General features: G+C 45.2%; 1 protein-coding gene and 1 long non-coding RNA gene across 3 annotated transcripts; both read right to left on the bottom strand.

Annotated features, from left to right (window-relative positions):
- Positions 1 to 282: 282 nt before the first annotated feature.
- LOC135493853 (uncharacterized) lies at positions 283 to 1978 on the bottom strand. Its single transcript, XR_010448304.1, has 4 exons — positions 1873 to 1978; positions 1332 to 1384; positions 622 to 767; positions 283 to 396 (listed from the first exon to the last, which is right to left on the bottom strand). It is a non-coding gene; the product is annotated as an uncharacterized LOC135493853 (long non-coding RNA).
- A 729-nt stretch (positions 1979 to 2707) lies between these two features.
- On the bottom strand, positions 2708 to 13221 carry LOC135493708 (uncharacterized). 2 transcript variants are annotated; one of them, XM_064781235.1, is made up of 24 exons: positions 13124 to 13214; positions 12698 to 12974; positions 12234 to 12353; positions 11768 to 11920; positions 11504 to 11641; positions 11165 to 11327; positions 10805 to 10958; positions 10411 to 10521; positions 9958 to 10176; positions 9481 to 9677; positions 9116 to 9307; positions 8623 to 8829; positions 8252 to 8408; positions 7830 to 7995; positions 7282 to 7483; positions 6793 to 6959; positions 6463 to 6688; positions 5619 to 5690; positions 5339 to 5392; positions 4883 to 5070; positions 4198 to 4400; positions 3708 to 3941; positions 3346 to 3504; positions 2708 to 3087 (listed from the first exon to the last, which is right to left on the bottom strand). In XM_064781235.1, exons 2-24 carry the CDS (start codon positions 12951 to 12953, stop codon positions 2944 to 2946), a joined length of 3882 nt encoding a protein of 1293 aa, XP_064637305.1. In that variant the 5' UTR covers positions 12954 to 12974; positions 13124 to 13214; the 3' UTR covers positions 2708 to 2943. The 2 variants fall into 2 exon arrangements, with proteins under 2 accessions (XP_064637305.1, XP_064637306.1); XM_064781236.1 differs by lacking the exon at positions 12698 to 12974 and having other exon boundaries at positions 13124 to 13221.
- Positions 13222 to 14314: the final 1093 nt, after the last annotated feature.

Genomic DNA, 14314 nt, shown 5'->3' with positions numbered 1-14314 from the left:
TCGGTATCGTTTGATCTCTCTTTCAAGCTCTACACAGGTGCCCCAGAATTATTTTCCCTTGCACAATAGAATATATTATATTGTGTATCCATTGTGTAAGGGAAAACAATTCTGCGCCACCCTGTAGAAGAGTGTCGACATGAGACTTTCAACTTTAAGATTTATAATGTTCAATTTCAAGATCCTTTCGAAGATTTACACATTCCTGTGCAAGCTGATAATTCAATCCATCACGCCGGGACACATGTATCATGCTGTCAAAAGAAGTAAAGAAGACGCAGCTCCAAAAAGTAATGTATCCGTTTATTTTATTAGTTGTACATTTCTAAATGGGAAAAGGGTATCTAGCATTTATCCGTGCACGCTACGAGGGTACTTTTGCAGACGCGGAAACAACTGAAATGAAAAAGAAATTATCCATTGTACATACAAAATGTAGTCACTTCGGAAGAATACGCATCAATCCACTTAATACACGATAACTCAGTCCAATTTAAGACACAGAGACAAAGCAGCGAGAGTCAGACCCATGACTGCCCGATTATGAGCCCATTACTCTAACATGTCCAACCACTATGCGTCTCTCCTGATGATGATCCTCTCCAAAAGTGTACAACTTACTTGATGACGGTTCCGCTACTCTGGTCATCAGCGGCTTTACACGCACCGCCGCAACTATAACCAGCATTCCAACAGGTCGCCATGCAATCAACATGAGGGTCGGCGGTGACCAGGCACAAGGCAGCAAGAAGGAAAACAACGACGAGCTGGAAAAGAGGGGAAGTCATGATCGGTTCGGCAGTTGTCAGAAGCGAGATAGAGCAATTGCTTTTCTTGCTGAGCCAACTTTGATATGTGATTGAGAAATCGCAGAGAGTCCCGACTTCCATCTCTAAAATCCCCTTAGATCCGGGAGTTGGCTAAGCTGGGTTCCTGCCCAATTCTGGATGCCGCGGCTCATCAAAGTACGGAAGTATGCAGGCTCGGAGTTGGCATCGGCAATCAAAAAGGAAGTCGGCGCCAACAAAATATAATTACTCAGCCTCTCAGCAGATATTGCAAACGAATGCTGTCGAGTATAGGATATCACACTTGAACGAAATTTCCATCACTGGAGTTCAACATAATTGCGATGACCACTTGGGTCGAAATAGCTAATTTTCCAGCAAATTTCGATACACAGTACCGATACATGAAAACCAGCAGCTGAAACGACGCGACTGACATATATTGTACGGATGGTTACGTAAAAGCGTTGTGAGCTAACTATCAGATAACCATAAATTCTGAGCCAGGTTCCCCTGACAGCTTAGTAAAAATTGTTAACATACCTTCATGTTTGAAGAGTAAATGTTTGTTGAAGATAAACGAATGCAAAAAAGTGCTGCAAAGAGAAATGAATCAATCAGCATCAGCACTTCGGCAGGTATACATTGTACCTTAGAATTATCATTTGATACACTAAATTACGTTGATCGCGCACTCTGTAATCAGCAGCCCAGCTGATCCCGGGTGAAACATACCAGTGCACAACTGGAAAAATTCGCCCGGCCTGTCTGTCTGTCTGCCAGAGATCGAACCCACGACTTTCGAGGTGACAGGCACTGATGATATATGAACCATTAGTGGTGATTTGGACTGGTCCCTAGCTCAAGTGAACAAGACCGAAGAAGGCACAGGGAAGCCTGAAGCTCGGCAAGTCCCTTTGCCATAAGAATTTGTGTTTTGGGCAGCCGAAGAACACAGAAATGAGAATGAGATGGAAGCTGCTAAACATTCCCCGAGCTCCGACTCGGCCTTGAGCGATGCTCGAATAAACGCTCTCAAAAGGAGTAAAACCAAGTTTGGATCTTATTAAAAGGGGGGACTTACCTCTCCACTGGTGACTCGAACAATGGGCAACTGTGATGGACGTCAACAGCGTAATCCATTATATAAGATGCGGCTGGGCAGATAACCGCGATATGTTGTTGCCAGATGAAAATTTCCCCAGCGAATCTAAAACATCAGATGACTGAAATGGGCCAATTTAATCACTTCTGGGTCGATTTATTGGTGCAGGATCTCACTGAGCAAACACTTACCAGACCTATTTTGGTTTTTTTAAAAGTGAAAGATAGGATATCAGCGACGGTTCTCGGAATAAAGGTCAGAAAATCAACGCCGGCCAAAATTCTTCCATTTTCAAAATAACGTTTCGAGCCAACGCTTCATATAGTTCGCCGCTTTTCATGGACATAAAAATGCACGTCGAGAACTTTAGTCCCCACTTTTATTTACTGGCAATTATCATGATTTTAAACCTCGCCTTCAGTAGTTTCATTTCAACTCCCTCTTTCAAATCCATCTGCCCTTGAGAAGCAATTATAGGCCCCTCAGAAATAAGATTATGCAAGAGGAAGGCCTAGAATAGGAAGTGATTTCGGCGGGTTACCTTTCAAATTTCGAATATGGGAAGACAGCAACTGGAGATTGAAATCGTATCACGAGACAAAAACGAATATCGTTCTGGTGACAAGGCCAATCTCAGGATCCCGATGAGAGGATACCTTGCATTTGGTGCAAGTATCACTAAGCAACCGTTACCAATGGCGACGCTATAGGGGATTGAAGTAAGGCCAACGAAAGCTCAACAAACGCGCCGCAAAAGATGGTTGTAAAACTCATGAACTCATTTAAGAAATCAGGAAATGACTCTCTTCCCGCATATACAAGTTAGTGATTTTATTAGTCTTTTACAGCAATAACAACGAATCTACTTCCTCGTACACTCACACTGCTCACAACATGTCATGTACGGCAGCAGCAGGAATAAAGTGTTGAATGACGAAGACGCAGGTCCCATGACCAAAAAGCGTTTTATCTTACTATGACGAATAGCGATCATGGCACCATAACCTCAAGATAGACCATAATGTCTAGACCGGTGTTTATTAGAAATTCTTATGCCGGTGCATGCCTTGGTTCCACTAGGATTTCGTTGACTGCAACATATGAAGGTTGAGAGCAGGCGTACACTACAGCGTTAGCAATGTCTTCTGGTTCCAGCTTCTTTTCTCCTGAGCTGTCGCTGCAGCTCTCGACGGCCTGAAAAATAATTTTTGGAAAAGGTAACTTTGTGTCCTTGTCGAAGCTCGCCACGGTGGCAAGCATAAGCCTCGTATAGCTGCCATGTACCCGTGTTCTATTCTTATGCGATCTTTAATGGGAATCGATACATATACACTTAAGTATCCCCTTCACGTTCCAAATAAGTTGCAGACAGTAGGGAACACATGGGGGTATATCGGAACCCATGTGAGAATACATGGATCAATGGCGTTCATCTTATCTTTCCCACCATACCTCATTATCTGTGGAATGTGTCATAAGCTCGGTGCTGACATCTCCGGGCTGTATACAAGTTACCCGGATGCCCGTATCTTTCAGCTCCATCCGCATCGCCTGGGAAAATCCCTCCACGAAGAATTTGCTTCCTGTGTACGCTGCAAGGCCAGGGAAAGGCTGAAAAGTAATCAGGGGTGGATATAGCGCATTGCAGGATAGAAAATGGAAATAGTTCAGTTGGTGCACTGGAATGTAGGCAACATACTGGCAACTGTTCCATGAAATGACAATTGATAATATTCTCTTCCATCATTCGGGGGCGGGGTTCAGAAAGATATGAAAAAAATCATCTCGCATGCAATTTTGAGAGCGTCCCTCACCTTTCGTCCGGCATCTGATGTAATGTTAACGATGTGTCCTGATCCTCTGTCAAGCATACCCGGTAGCACCGCCCCGACACCATTCATTGCTCCCTTGCAATTGACATCGACTTGCCTCTCCCACTCATCTTCCTTTAGATTTTTCATCATCGTGTAATACATGACGCCAGCATTGTTGACCAAGATATCAACAGGACCCAAGCTTGTCTCTGTGTGACGGACCAATTCTTTCATCTAAATAGGGGCATACAGAAAACTGTGTTTAGTTACGTGCGTCCAAACAACCAGCGACAACATCTTTGTGGGGAAGTTCTCAAAATAGAGATCGCAGTGACAGATTATAACTTCCGACCTTGACACAATATTCCAGGGCAGCACTGATTACGACTTACTATTACACCAACACTGATCCCCCTCCCGGTCTTTTAGCATTCTTTAACAACAGCATACGCTTCAAGAAAAAGATGTCAGAAGTTCTCTGAGGACCTACATCTTCTCTTGACGTGACATCTGCCATTACTGCAATAGCCATGCCGCCATCTTGTTCTATCGTCAGCTTGGTCTTCTCCAGCATTTCGACCCGCCTGGCCGCCAAGGCAACCTTGCTGCCAGCCCGGGCAAGACCTTTGGCTATCCCAGCCCCGATACCACTAGAAGAGCCCGTTACGATGGCCACCTTGCCATTCAGGGGAGCTGAAACGAGAAAGTAGACGAATGTATTGCAGGCAAACCCGACGGGCAAAACACGTGGTGCTCTGTAATGGCACCTGCTTTTTATCGCCAAAAACCAGCACGGCGCGCTGATGGGCCAAAGCACTTCAAATGGTCACTGAGATTCAACACCAACGTAATACTATCCCATCCCAAATATTCACCACAATGATGCTTAATGATACAAACCATTTACATTTGAGGCAGACATGATTCTGCAAAAAGGCGGCAGACGATCGATTTTATTATGTGAGGGTCAAGGTCACGGAATAAACTCCGGCGCTGAGCTGCGGGTGGTCGCGTGCGTCATAATATTGTACAGTGTGTCCATGCACAAAAGGAGCAACAGGATGATACATAAAGCTGTCCAACCGATAGACTTGAGTGCTAACAACTAAAGGTATGCCTAGCTGAGTATTCCTTTCAACTGATAACTCATGAAAGGTACAACATCTGGAAAATACCATGATGATTCGTCGACACATTTCTGGTTGCTTGTGGAGCTTGAATGACTCCTCGGGAAGTCAGGTTGCTGAAGTAGATACTGAGTAGACTGGGGCTGACCTCTGGGTAGGTCTTGTTCATCTCCGCAAGGACCGACTGAAGGTTATCATTGCGGTATGTGGACAGTCTTGCGAAGAAAGAATCGTCTCTGAAAGAAATTTCAAAAGTGGCAAATAAGTACCGGGTTATTGTGCACCATCAGAGGTTCTGCGTCCGTAACCTTACCTCAACGGAGTCCTGGTCCGTGGAGTGGATCCAAAACTTAATATAGCATTGACATTCTCGAAGCAACTGCACCGTATGATATTCGGCTCATCTTTTTCGTTCCTTCTTTTCCTTGATATTTCGAATGTAAGAATGACTTTTTCACAAATTATCGCCATCTAACGTACACTGCTCTCGCTTGGTTTTCTTACCTGGCAAAATCTTTAATCAGGCCATCAATGAGCCCAAGCTTTGAATCTCGAACCCTACAATTAAAGAACATTGGTTCTTGGTATCATTAATCAAAGTGGTTATTTCCACGACTTAATCGTGGACGCAAGCCCGAAAGTGACGTTCCGTCTACGACTTATTTCATGCAGATCCGACAAGACATCACCGCAGGATATTTTCTCGATATGAGCATGCACCAGGCTGAGTTAGGCCTTCTTTAAAAACAGGCAAATTGAAACGTCGATTGGTTGTAGTGCTTACCTGTTGACCCACTCGCTGAAAGGAACCATCTGCAGCGGGTATCCATGGGCGTTCATCCATTCGAACAACCACCTTTGGTGAGTAGACGTAGAAAAAATCCGTTTAAACAACATTGTTCAAGATGCTGGCGCTCGGTGCTGCCGGGCTAATCCATGAATACGCAGCCGTATACTTTGCTTGTTGTTATCAGACAGGCTGAGCAAACCTGTCCGGTCAGCCTATACTTGACGGAAGCTGGAACCGACAGCATCAGCAAGAAATCCCGCACGAGATGCTTTCAGTGTACTGCCCTGCTGGTGAAACCTGGTGAATCCCCGTCGCAGACCCCTCATACAAAACAAATTTAACCGGGTCACAGTATGATGCTATTCTTGATTTTCTCACGGTAGGCATACAACGTGAAGAGAAGAATGAACAAGCGGTCTCTTGCTTCCAGCCAGCCTAACTAGTTCACCCGAACAATCCAACAAGCACTAATGGCAAGAGTGAAAACGACTATCATGTATGACTTGATATTCAAGCTGAGGTCAGGAAGGTTTCTATTGCTATATACATGTAGGCCTATGAGTCGCAATTATTCAGCCGAATACTAGAGAATGCATCATATTATCGGCCATGATATTATGATCGATTGTCAAAAGACCTTTCCCGATTATCCGAATGGCGATAACTAAAACAGCCAATTATGCTGTCAGTGCCGTTTTGAGTAGCGTAAATGTTAGTTAACTCAAACCTGGAATCCGAAAGCACTGGCGACGTTCAAACGCCAGTTTTTCCTTTTTGACCACTGCTTTAGAGTGCAACCCATACAAGTCAATGCCTTCAGGCGGAAGTTTTTACTTACTGTGATTTTATTGGTGAGGTATTGATGACATGAAAAATCTTCCCCAGACCCAATATGATGTTTTGAGTCAGGTCGACGATGCATCGACTCACGAAGTCGACAGGCGTCATCTCGACTTTCCAGTCGACGACTGGGGCGACCCCAAGGTTGGCACAGGTCTGTAACATGCGCAGGTTGAAATCCTGCGGGTTCCAATAGGCCTTTTCACTTTCGCCCGAAAGGTTCCCTGAAAGCATAGATAATTACGATTAGTGGCTCATCAATTTAAATTTGAAAACGTAATAATAAAAAGGAGAACAACGGATTCGAACACCGAAAGACAAAGCTGACCTAGCCTGTAAATAGCGACTGGAAGTCCTCGATCCTTGGCCCGTAACACCAACTGTTCCGCTACCCACTTGGTCTGTGAATAGCCATCCTCTAGCTTCTGGTGGTGCCCCGTCATGTCCGCACTCTCTTTACAGTTCTTTAGGCCGTGAGGGAAGACCGCATCAGTGCTGAAGAAAGCAATCAAAAAAACATTAGTACAACTCAATCATTCAGATGCAATTTTAGTTAACGAGTCTACGGCAGCATAAATCGTGTCGCAGAATTCTTAAAAATTCCATTTTTTTTGTTGAAAACCAGCCATTTCTCAACAGAATGATTCTGGCTACAGTCCCAAACAATTGCTCGCGAATTTCTTCCGTCAGTGGAATGTCTCGAATTCTCTGCCGTGTCATACCACGCCATCGTGAGATCAGGCTTTTTTTACTCCTTCGTCATATCGACAGGCGGAGTATATTGAAATCCACTGGTTTAGGATAGTATCAAGCAAACCTTATGTAGTGGACTGGTTTCATTTTGGATGTGCATGCAAATATAAGTACGTGCTGCGTCCCCAGGACATTAGGTCCGTGTAGTGCCTGGTAGGGGTAAATCAAGTTGACGTATGCGGCGGCGTGTATCACAAAATCAATCTCAGTGCTAAGGTAATGGAACTCCTCCTCAGTTAGGCCGAGGTTACGTAAGCTTATGTCGCCTGAAACCGGAAGTCATAAATCTTAGCTGTTACAGAGCTTTTCCTTGATATGACAAGATGATGTGTCTCGTTCCCGTTGCACTGGCACGTTCGGAGGGAATATTCTCTGGGAGCTATCCATCACAAACCCATCACATCAACTACCAGGGGGACAATTCTCTTAAAACTAGTCAAAATCTCAAATCAGACACATCAACAGCCAACCAACGAGAGTGACAGGATGTAAACGACTTAAAAACGAAACATGCGGAACCAACGAAAGCAATCGATTACATGATACTATAGTGTGCTTTTAGGAATTTGATGTTGACCAAACAAATCTATTGATATACGTGTACATGGATACCTTTGATGATGTAAACCCGCTTGGCTACCTCCCCTTCCAGTTGTTGCTGTTCATCCGTAGGTGCCGCGCCCTCCGTGCTCAACAAATTGAATCTGGCGAGAGATTCTTTCAGGCGGTCAATGGCTTGGACACCAGGGGCATCTCGGATGAAACAATACACGCTGGTCTGTAATGGGTAAGACGTTGTGCTTTGAGATTAAGAAGAAGAGATTTGCCGTCATCCACATTCCAGTCCTACAAGAACTATTCATGAGTATCTATACTTGAAGGAATGTCCCAATTCCTGAAGAGCCATTGGTTGGAAGATTAATTAGAAGGAAACCTGAATGGAGAAGGAATTAGCATAGTTTGTATGTCCCTTCACCGAATTCGAACTGGTATAAGGCAACTTTATTCTGCAGCAAGGTCGATTTATTGCTTACACCGCTATGGAGTAACAGGTCTTTCAGGAGGAACGCCCCGAGGTATCCGGTGACTCCCGTCAGCAGGACTCGCCCCTTGCTCCAGCGATGTCCGTACTGAACTGAGCGCCAGAATGCTCGCAGCTGCATGTCAATTCGGACGGTCCCGATCATGTGGCTGAAATAGAAGGGATGTAAAAGAAAACTCAAACTGACTAAGGTTCCATCAAGCGCCAGGCTTGGGTGCTGATCGCTAAAAGGAATTCGGTACCGCAGATCGAATGTTGCGTGTAGGATATGGCAAAGAACCTTACACCACTAGACCTTTGAGTGACGATAAAGAAACAAACTTCAATCGTTAAAGGGAATTTCTAATTCAGATATATATGTACCTTACGATTGCTTGGTCATGGAGGTTGACCTCATTCATTAAGTCCAGAGACGATTCGGAGAGTTCTTCAGTAGTCTTGCCCTGTTTGCTCTCTACCAGGTTCGCCAGCCTCGAGACTGTCGGGTGCAGAAAGAGGTCGTGAACGGTGATCTCCAGGCCGATCTCGTTATTCAGTTTTGAGAGCAGGCGGGCGGCGAGGAGGGAATGGCTATTTTAGAGAAGATTTTTTGAAACTTAGTACGGCTTCGGTAAAACCAGTATCAAATTTTATATCTTGACCAGTTCATTTCACGAACAAGTGGGTAGGACTGAGAACTTGTTCCCAGGACATTCTATACAAGGACACTTCAAACTTTTACGCTGGTACGTACAAGTACCTCTTTATGGACTTCCTCTACACGGAAACCAACGGTCAAACCACTAGTATGTACTTTATAGTATCATTCTCGATTCGAACCCGAGATCCCTTTTATCACGACCAATCACTTGCTCACCCTCCAAGATCAAAGAAACTCTCCTGCGTATCAATGGTCTTGAGTTTGAGTATATCCATCCAGATAGTACATAGAGTCTTCTCGAGCGGCGTCTTAGGCTGACCCTCGGCGTCTATCTCGGTTTCACACGCTTTGTCGACAGCTGGAAGTGCTTTCTTGTCAAGTTTACCGGACGAAGCGAGAATTGGCAAACTGTAAAAACAAACAAAAAGGTCTATCAAAACAGTGCATCCAAACGAGATGCCCCCTCCCCTTTATACTCACTTTTTAAGGATGTGTGAAAGCTCCTAAATTCAAATACTGACCAGACACCACCCAAGAAGTAAAGTTTTCATGGTAATCTAAGCAAGAAATATAGTAAGCACCTTTCCAAAAACACAATGTAAGATGGTATCATATAGAAAGGTAGAACCCTCTTCAGTGCTGCTCTCAAGGCCTTCTTGGACGTTGATCCCTCGGGGACCACGTAGGCGATCAGAAGTTTATCTTCCCCCTCATCGCCTTCCACAAGACACACAGCGGTATTCACCATGGGAAGGTCGAGGAGGGCTGCCTCTACCGCCTGCAAGGAAGGACAAGAAAAACCTGTCAGGGGACTTTGGTTGGAAAGATGCAGGAACGTGGCGGCGGCGGTGAATAACCTGGATTATACCAGTGGAGTGGGTCCACTCTTTAGATCACATCAGTGCCGTTTACGTGAAACCAAACCAATCCAGACAAGACCTGAGATTACAATGGCGCGCGTGCGTTCACACGACACACCAATCAAGACCGATCATTCCGCGGGGACTGGCGTTGATATACTTTTTTACAATTTAAAACCACGATCCTGTTTCTCCTACCTGTACTTCTACGGAGTAGCCTCTAATCTTCACCATGGAGTCACATCGGCCGCAGATCTCCAGGCTTCCGTCCACCAACATGTACCCCCAGTCGCCAGACTTGTACAAACGGTCGCCAAACTTTTCATCAAGGTGACTCGGTCGCTTGATAAACCTTTCTTCATTGAGCTTCGGGCGGTTGAGGTAGCAACGTGCCAACGTGGGACCACCGATATAAATCTATTGAATCAAAAATGGTAAGAGGCAGACGATACGAAAACCCACCCGATCTCCCCGTATTGATTCGCGAATTAGTTGTATAGGCGTTGGTCCACTACAAGGCAGCTTTCGATTGGTTCACAAAATGATAGATGCCGTGGAATTATTTCCATTCAAAAAGCTCTAACAATCTACATAACGACTGTGAAGGACCACGTCTCATCCAAGCAACCTCCCCCAATTGCAACAACTTACCTCTCCAGAAATCCCGACCGGTTGTGGTTTGAGCTTTTCATTCATGATGGCGATTTGAACGCCGGGTAATACCTTACCGACAGGAGAGAACTTTCGATCTTTGATGCGTTCCTGAGATAAAGAGAAGGAAAGATATTGGTGAGGTTCGTTTACAAGAACATTTGCTCTGCAATTTGAAAATGGCATCGCAAGAGTACGATCCTTTAGCCATTAGGCCTATCAGTCTCGAGATTCAAATATTGAAAGTGATCGTCAAACTTGACAGCGTTACGTCCTTCACGTCTGTCGTCTATGATCTGAACCTTCTCACTTCAGAACTCGCAGATAATAACAGATGGTGGACTTGAAGCAGACGACTTCTGTTATCATCAAATTGCATTTCAGAACCACTTACTCCCTCGTGTTCAATCCACTTTGTCAAGTCACCATAGGCCACGTCATGAGACTCGGAAATACTGTAGAGATTGATGAAGTTGACGTGAGGTAAGGCCTTCACACAGCGATCGAGGAGTACTGTGGTCACCACTTCGCCGCAGAACAAGATTTCCCTGGAAGACAACAAACAAATGAAACCCAGTTTATGGTAGCGCAAAAACGGAGCGTCATATATAGGCACCCGACAAAAGAGAGATTTTGGTAACTGCCGACTGCGAACATGACTGCAAGGGTAAAAAAATCTCGTTTGCGGGGGGGCATTGCATCTCAGGGTCTCTATAGCAATACCGTCATTGCACAATTAGGGAAGGGATCTTACCTCATTGTTTTCATGGCGTGCTGTATGTTTAACCCCGCATCAATGACAGCCTCGAGCAGGGACGGGGTAAACAACATCCTGGTGATCTTATTACTCTTGAGGAAGTCGCACAGGAGGACAGGATCATAGATCACATTGTCTGGGATGATATACATCGGCACGCCTGGAATTTAAAAGAAACTTCTTTCACATTGCCCTTTCCAATACTTTGCAAAAATCACGATGTGTTCGTCAGAAGAGTAAAAAGGTGGGAAGCTGTATGGAGAAGGAGGCGGCACGGTTTTTGTGTCACTGTTTGACTTGGGATTGTATACTTATACCCTCCTGGTGCGTTCTTACCTTTAAGAATTGGTCTCAACATCTCCCAGGTGTAGAAGACATTGCAGGCCTCCCTGTCTTCTCCGTCATCTTTGTAGGGGTAGTTTTCGTGACGCCAGGTGTAGGAGAAGACAGCTCCCCGATGTGGACATTGAATGCCTAGAAAAAAGGCGATTTTTTTACAACTAAACTTTTGCAGGGCTATTGCTTCACACGAGGTTTCTAGACATGGAACTGATATTCCTGTGTAAGCTAGTAAAATGGGGAAGATTCCGTGGTACAGACCTTTCGGTTTTCCTGTTGTGCCCGATGAGTAGACCGTATAGGCAAGATTGTCCAGAGTCAGGGGCAAGCTCTCGGGGACTGTAGTGTTGTTATTCTCCTCCGCAAGGGCCGCCTCCCAACCCTCGTCAAGTGATATCAATGGGAAGGGACACCCTAATCAAAGAAAAACAAAAAACTAGATGTATGTGCACTGGTAGAGAAATGTAGGGTGCGTACAAGGAGACTCGAATATCAGGTACAATAAAAGACCTCATGAGACTGCAATGTCAAAGTGTAGTCTCCTTCATTTGGCCCCCTATACCCCCTCGATATACCGGTGACACACGAGAAGGTTAAACCCTGTCTGCTGGTCTTTCCTCTGCTGAAGGATTTTTGAAGCATCACGAGACACGCAAAAAACAAGGTCAATTTTCAGGAAGTGTCAATGAAATTTTAAAAAGTCGATGGCTTGTCGTCTGCTCCTTACCTTCTGATATTCCCGCCCTGAACTCGTGGTTGGTGCAGACAGCTGTAGGCGTGGCGTCATCAAAGATGGACTCGAGGAGGTGATGCGGGTAGGAGACATCGAGAGGCATGTACGCACCGCCTGGAAGACAGTTTAGGGTAGTGAGAATTCGGACAAGGACATGCAATGGGCCCGGTGTCGTGTAAACAATTTGGGTCTCAGATTGACCCGTTTTCCAATTTATTGCTCACCCATCGTGTCGGTTGTGGAAGAGTGTATACTGTTTTCCGTCTTGCTTAGCAACTGTTTAGACCCGCCTGCGTGGTGGATGGCCAATACAGTCATACAAGCCTACATAAAGACATCGAACTGCTTCTCAACGTCAGCTACATGTCCAGGTGATCTCGGACGCTTCATTGTACCCCCGCCCCCCGCACCAGAATGACAGCAAGGGATATAATTGTCAAACACATACGTCTACTTACCCGCCTTCAAAATGGCAATATAACTAATGGTATACTCTATACACTTCTCCATATAGATCCCAACTGTCGCATCGGGCTTGACCCCATTAATGAGGAGATTCTTGGCCAGAATGTCCGTGAGGCGGTCGAGCTGTTTCAGAGTGATTGACCGGTGTCCTTGGACCACAGCCACGCGATCTGGGGTTGCGGCTACCTGCCGCTGGAACATCTCGTGGAGAAGACCAAGGTGTTCGTACTGGTAGTCCTGGTTCGACATCTTGGCGCCGTATTAGTGATACTGGTGACAATTTGGAAGAAAAGGAAAACGAAGACGCCTTTATTTCTGTTAAAGAAAACAGTTTGTGTCAACTCTGCAGGGCCGGAGAGCGAACATTAACCCCTGATTTCCTCAGGATGTTCAATTGGAGACTGGGCACCTAAACTTACCTTTACCAAGGATATATTCCACAAGAGGCCCAAAGGCGTATAAGGCATTAGCAATTGTTCCTTCCCTCCACGTCATCGACCAGCAGGTTTATGCATAGGGTATGTAAGTTGTCCACATACCACAACCAGCACTGCCAAGATTGTGACCGTGCAAAGTCCATATCAAATCGACCCATAACATGCTGATAAGTTTTTATGAACGGTTCTGAGAACAAATATCGTTTGACGTGGACACTTGATTTACTATTGCTAGATGGACTTTGAGCGAACAGCAGGGCTTGGACTGCACATCACAGTTTGGTGTGTCACAACCAGTCTCATCGTTTTAGAGGGACTTGGACACATCTGTTAATAGGTTGATATTGGTGCAGCTGTCCTGAATAAGTAGAGAAAGCAGCGTTTTCGTAGCCCTATGTCCAATTGAGGGTACAAATTGCGCTTATTTCTACCATATCTGCCGAAGTTGTGAAGATTATTGCCTGTGTTGTGTTGTGTAGCACCCACACCGGAATCATCCTGGCACCAATTGTTTCAATGTACTCAATTATTTCTTTGGGTCTGACAGGTCTTCCCTAGACGTGTCATCCGAAGAAGGAGTCTGTCGTATTCCTTAACAGGGTGTAACATGTCTCTACAAGATTGATGTGTCATGTAATCTGTACAGCCTGGGTGAACCTTGTCTCGACTAGATGTGACATGATTCCAGGTTGTCACAGTCTTTTCTCCGCCTCAAGTTTTGTGTAGCTGTCCATCTGACTGAGGAGAGCAGAAGATCAAAGTCACCCTTATTTACATTAAGAGACTACCCTGGATCAGTCTTTAGGCCAGTTATACCTAGTTCTGGTCAATTCAAGCTCCCTTGCCGTTGACCAATAGTACTAAATGAAACGTACAGACCACGTACCCATGGGAGGAATGCGGGCAGAAACAGACGGGTATATAAAGAACTTGACTGCATATGCATAGTAAGATAAGCCGCATGATTGAACCAGGTTCATACTTGCTTAGACATGATGAATGACGGATCTGCGGTAGCTGGTTTGGGGTTCCAGCTTCAAATCGTCCCACGCCCTAAAAACGGGCGATATTTTTGAATTTTAGTAATTGCCTAGTTCCAATTTCTTAGCTCAGGTGGCAGCAGATGACAATGACGACAAATTTAACAAAAGTTTTATCATAGGGCCTCGATCG

The sequence above is a fragment of the Lineus longissimus genome, chromosome 9 (genome assembly GCF_910592395.1).
Source record: "Lineus longissimus chromosome 9, tnLinLong1.2, whole genome shotgun sequence".
Taxonomy (NCBI): Eukaryota; Metazoa; Nemertea; class Pilidiophora; order Heteronemertea; family Lineidae; genus Lineus; species Lineus longissimus.
Note: the sequence above shows the minus strand (reverse complement) of the source record. Positions and strands in the feature narration are given on the sequence as shown.

Coding starts and splice junctions, on each gene's coding strand:
- LOC135493708 (XM_064781235.1), bottom strand. CDS start 12,953: ATGTCGAACCAGGACTACCAGTACGAACACCTTGGTCTTCTCCACGAG. Junction 11,328..11,503: donor GTTGAGACCAATTCTTAAAG/GTAAGAACGCAC, acceptor TTTAAATTCCAG/GCGTGCCGATGTATATCATC. Junction 10,522..10,804: donor AGTGGATTGAACACGAGGGA/GTAAGTGGTTCT, acceptor TCTTTATCTCAG/GAACGCATCAAAGATCGAAA.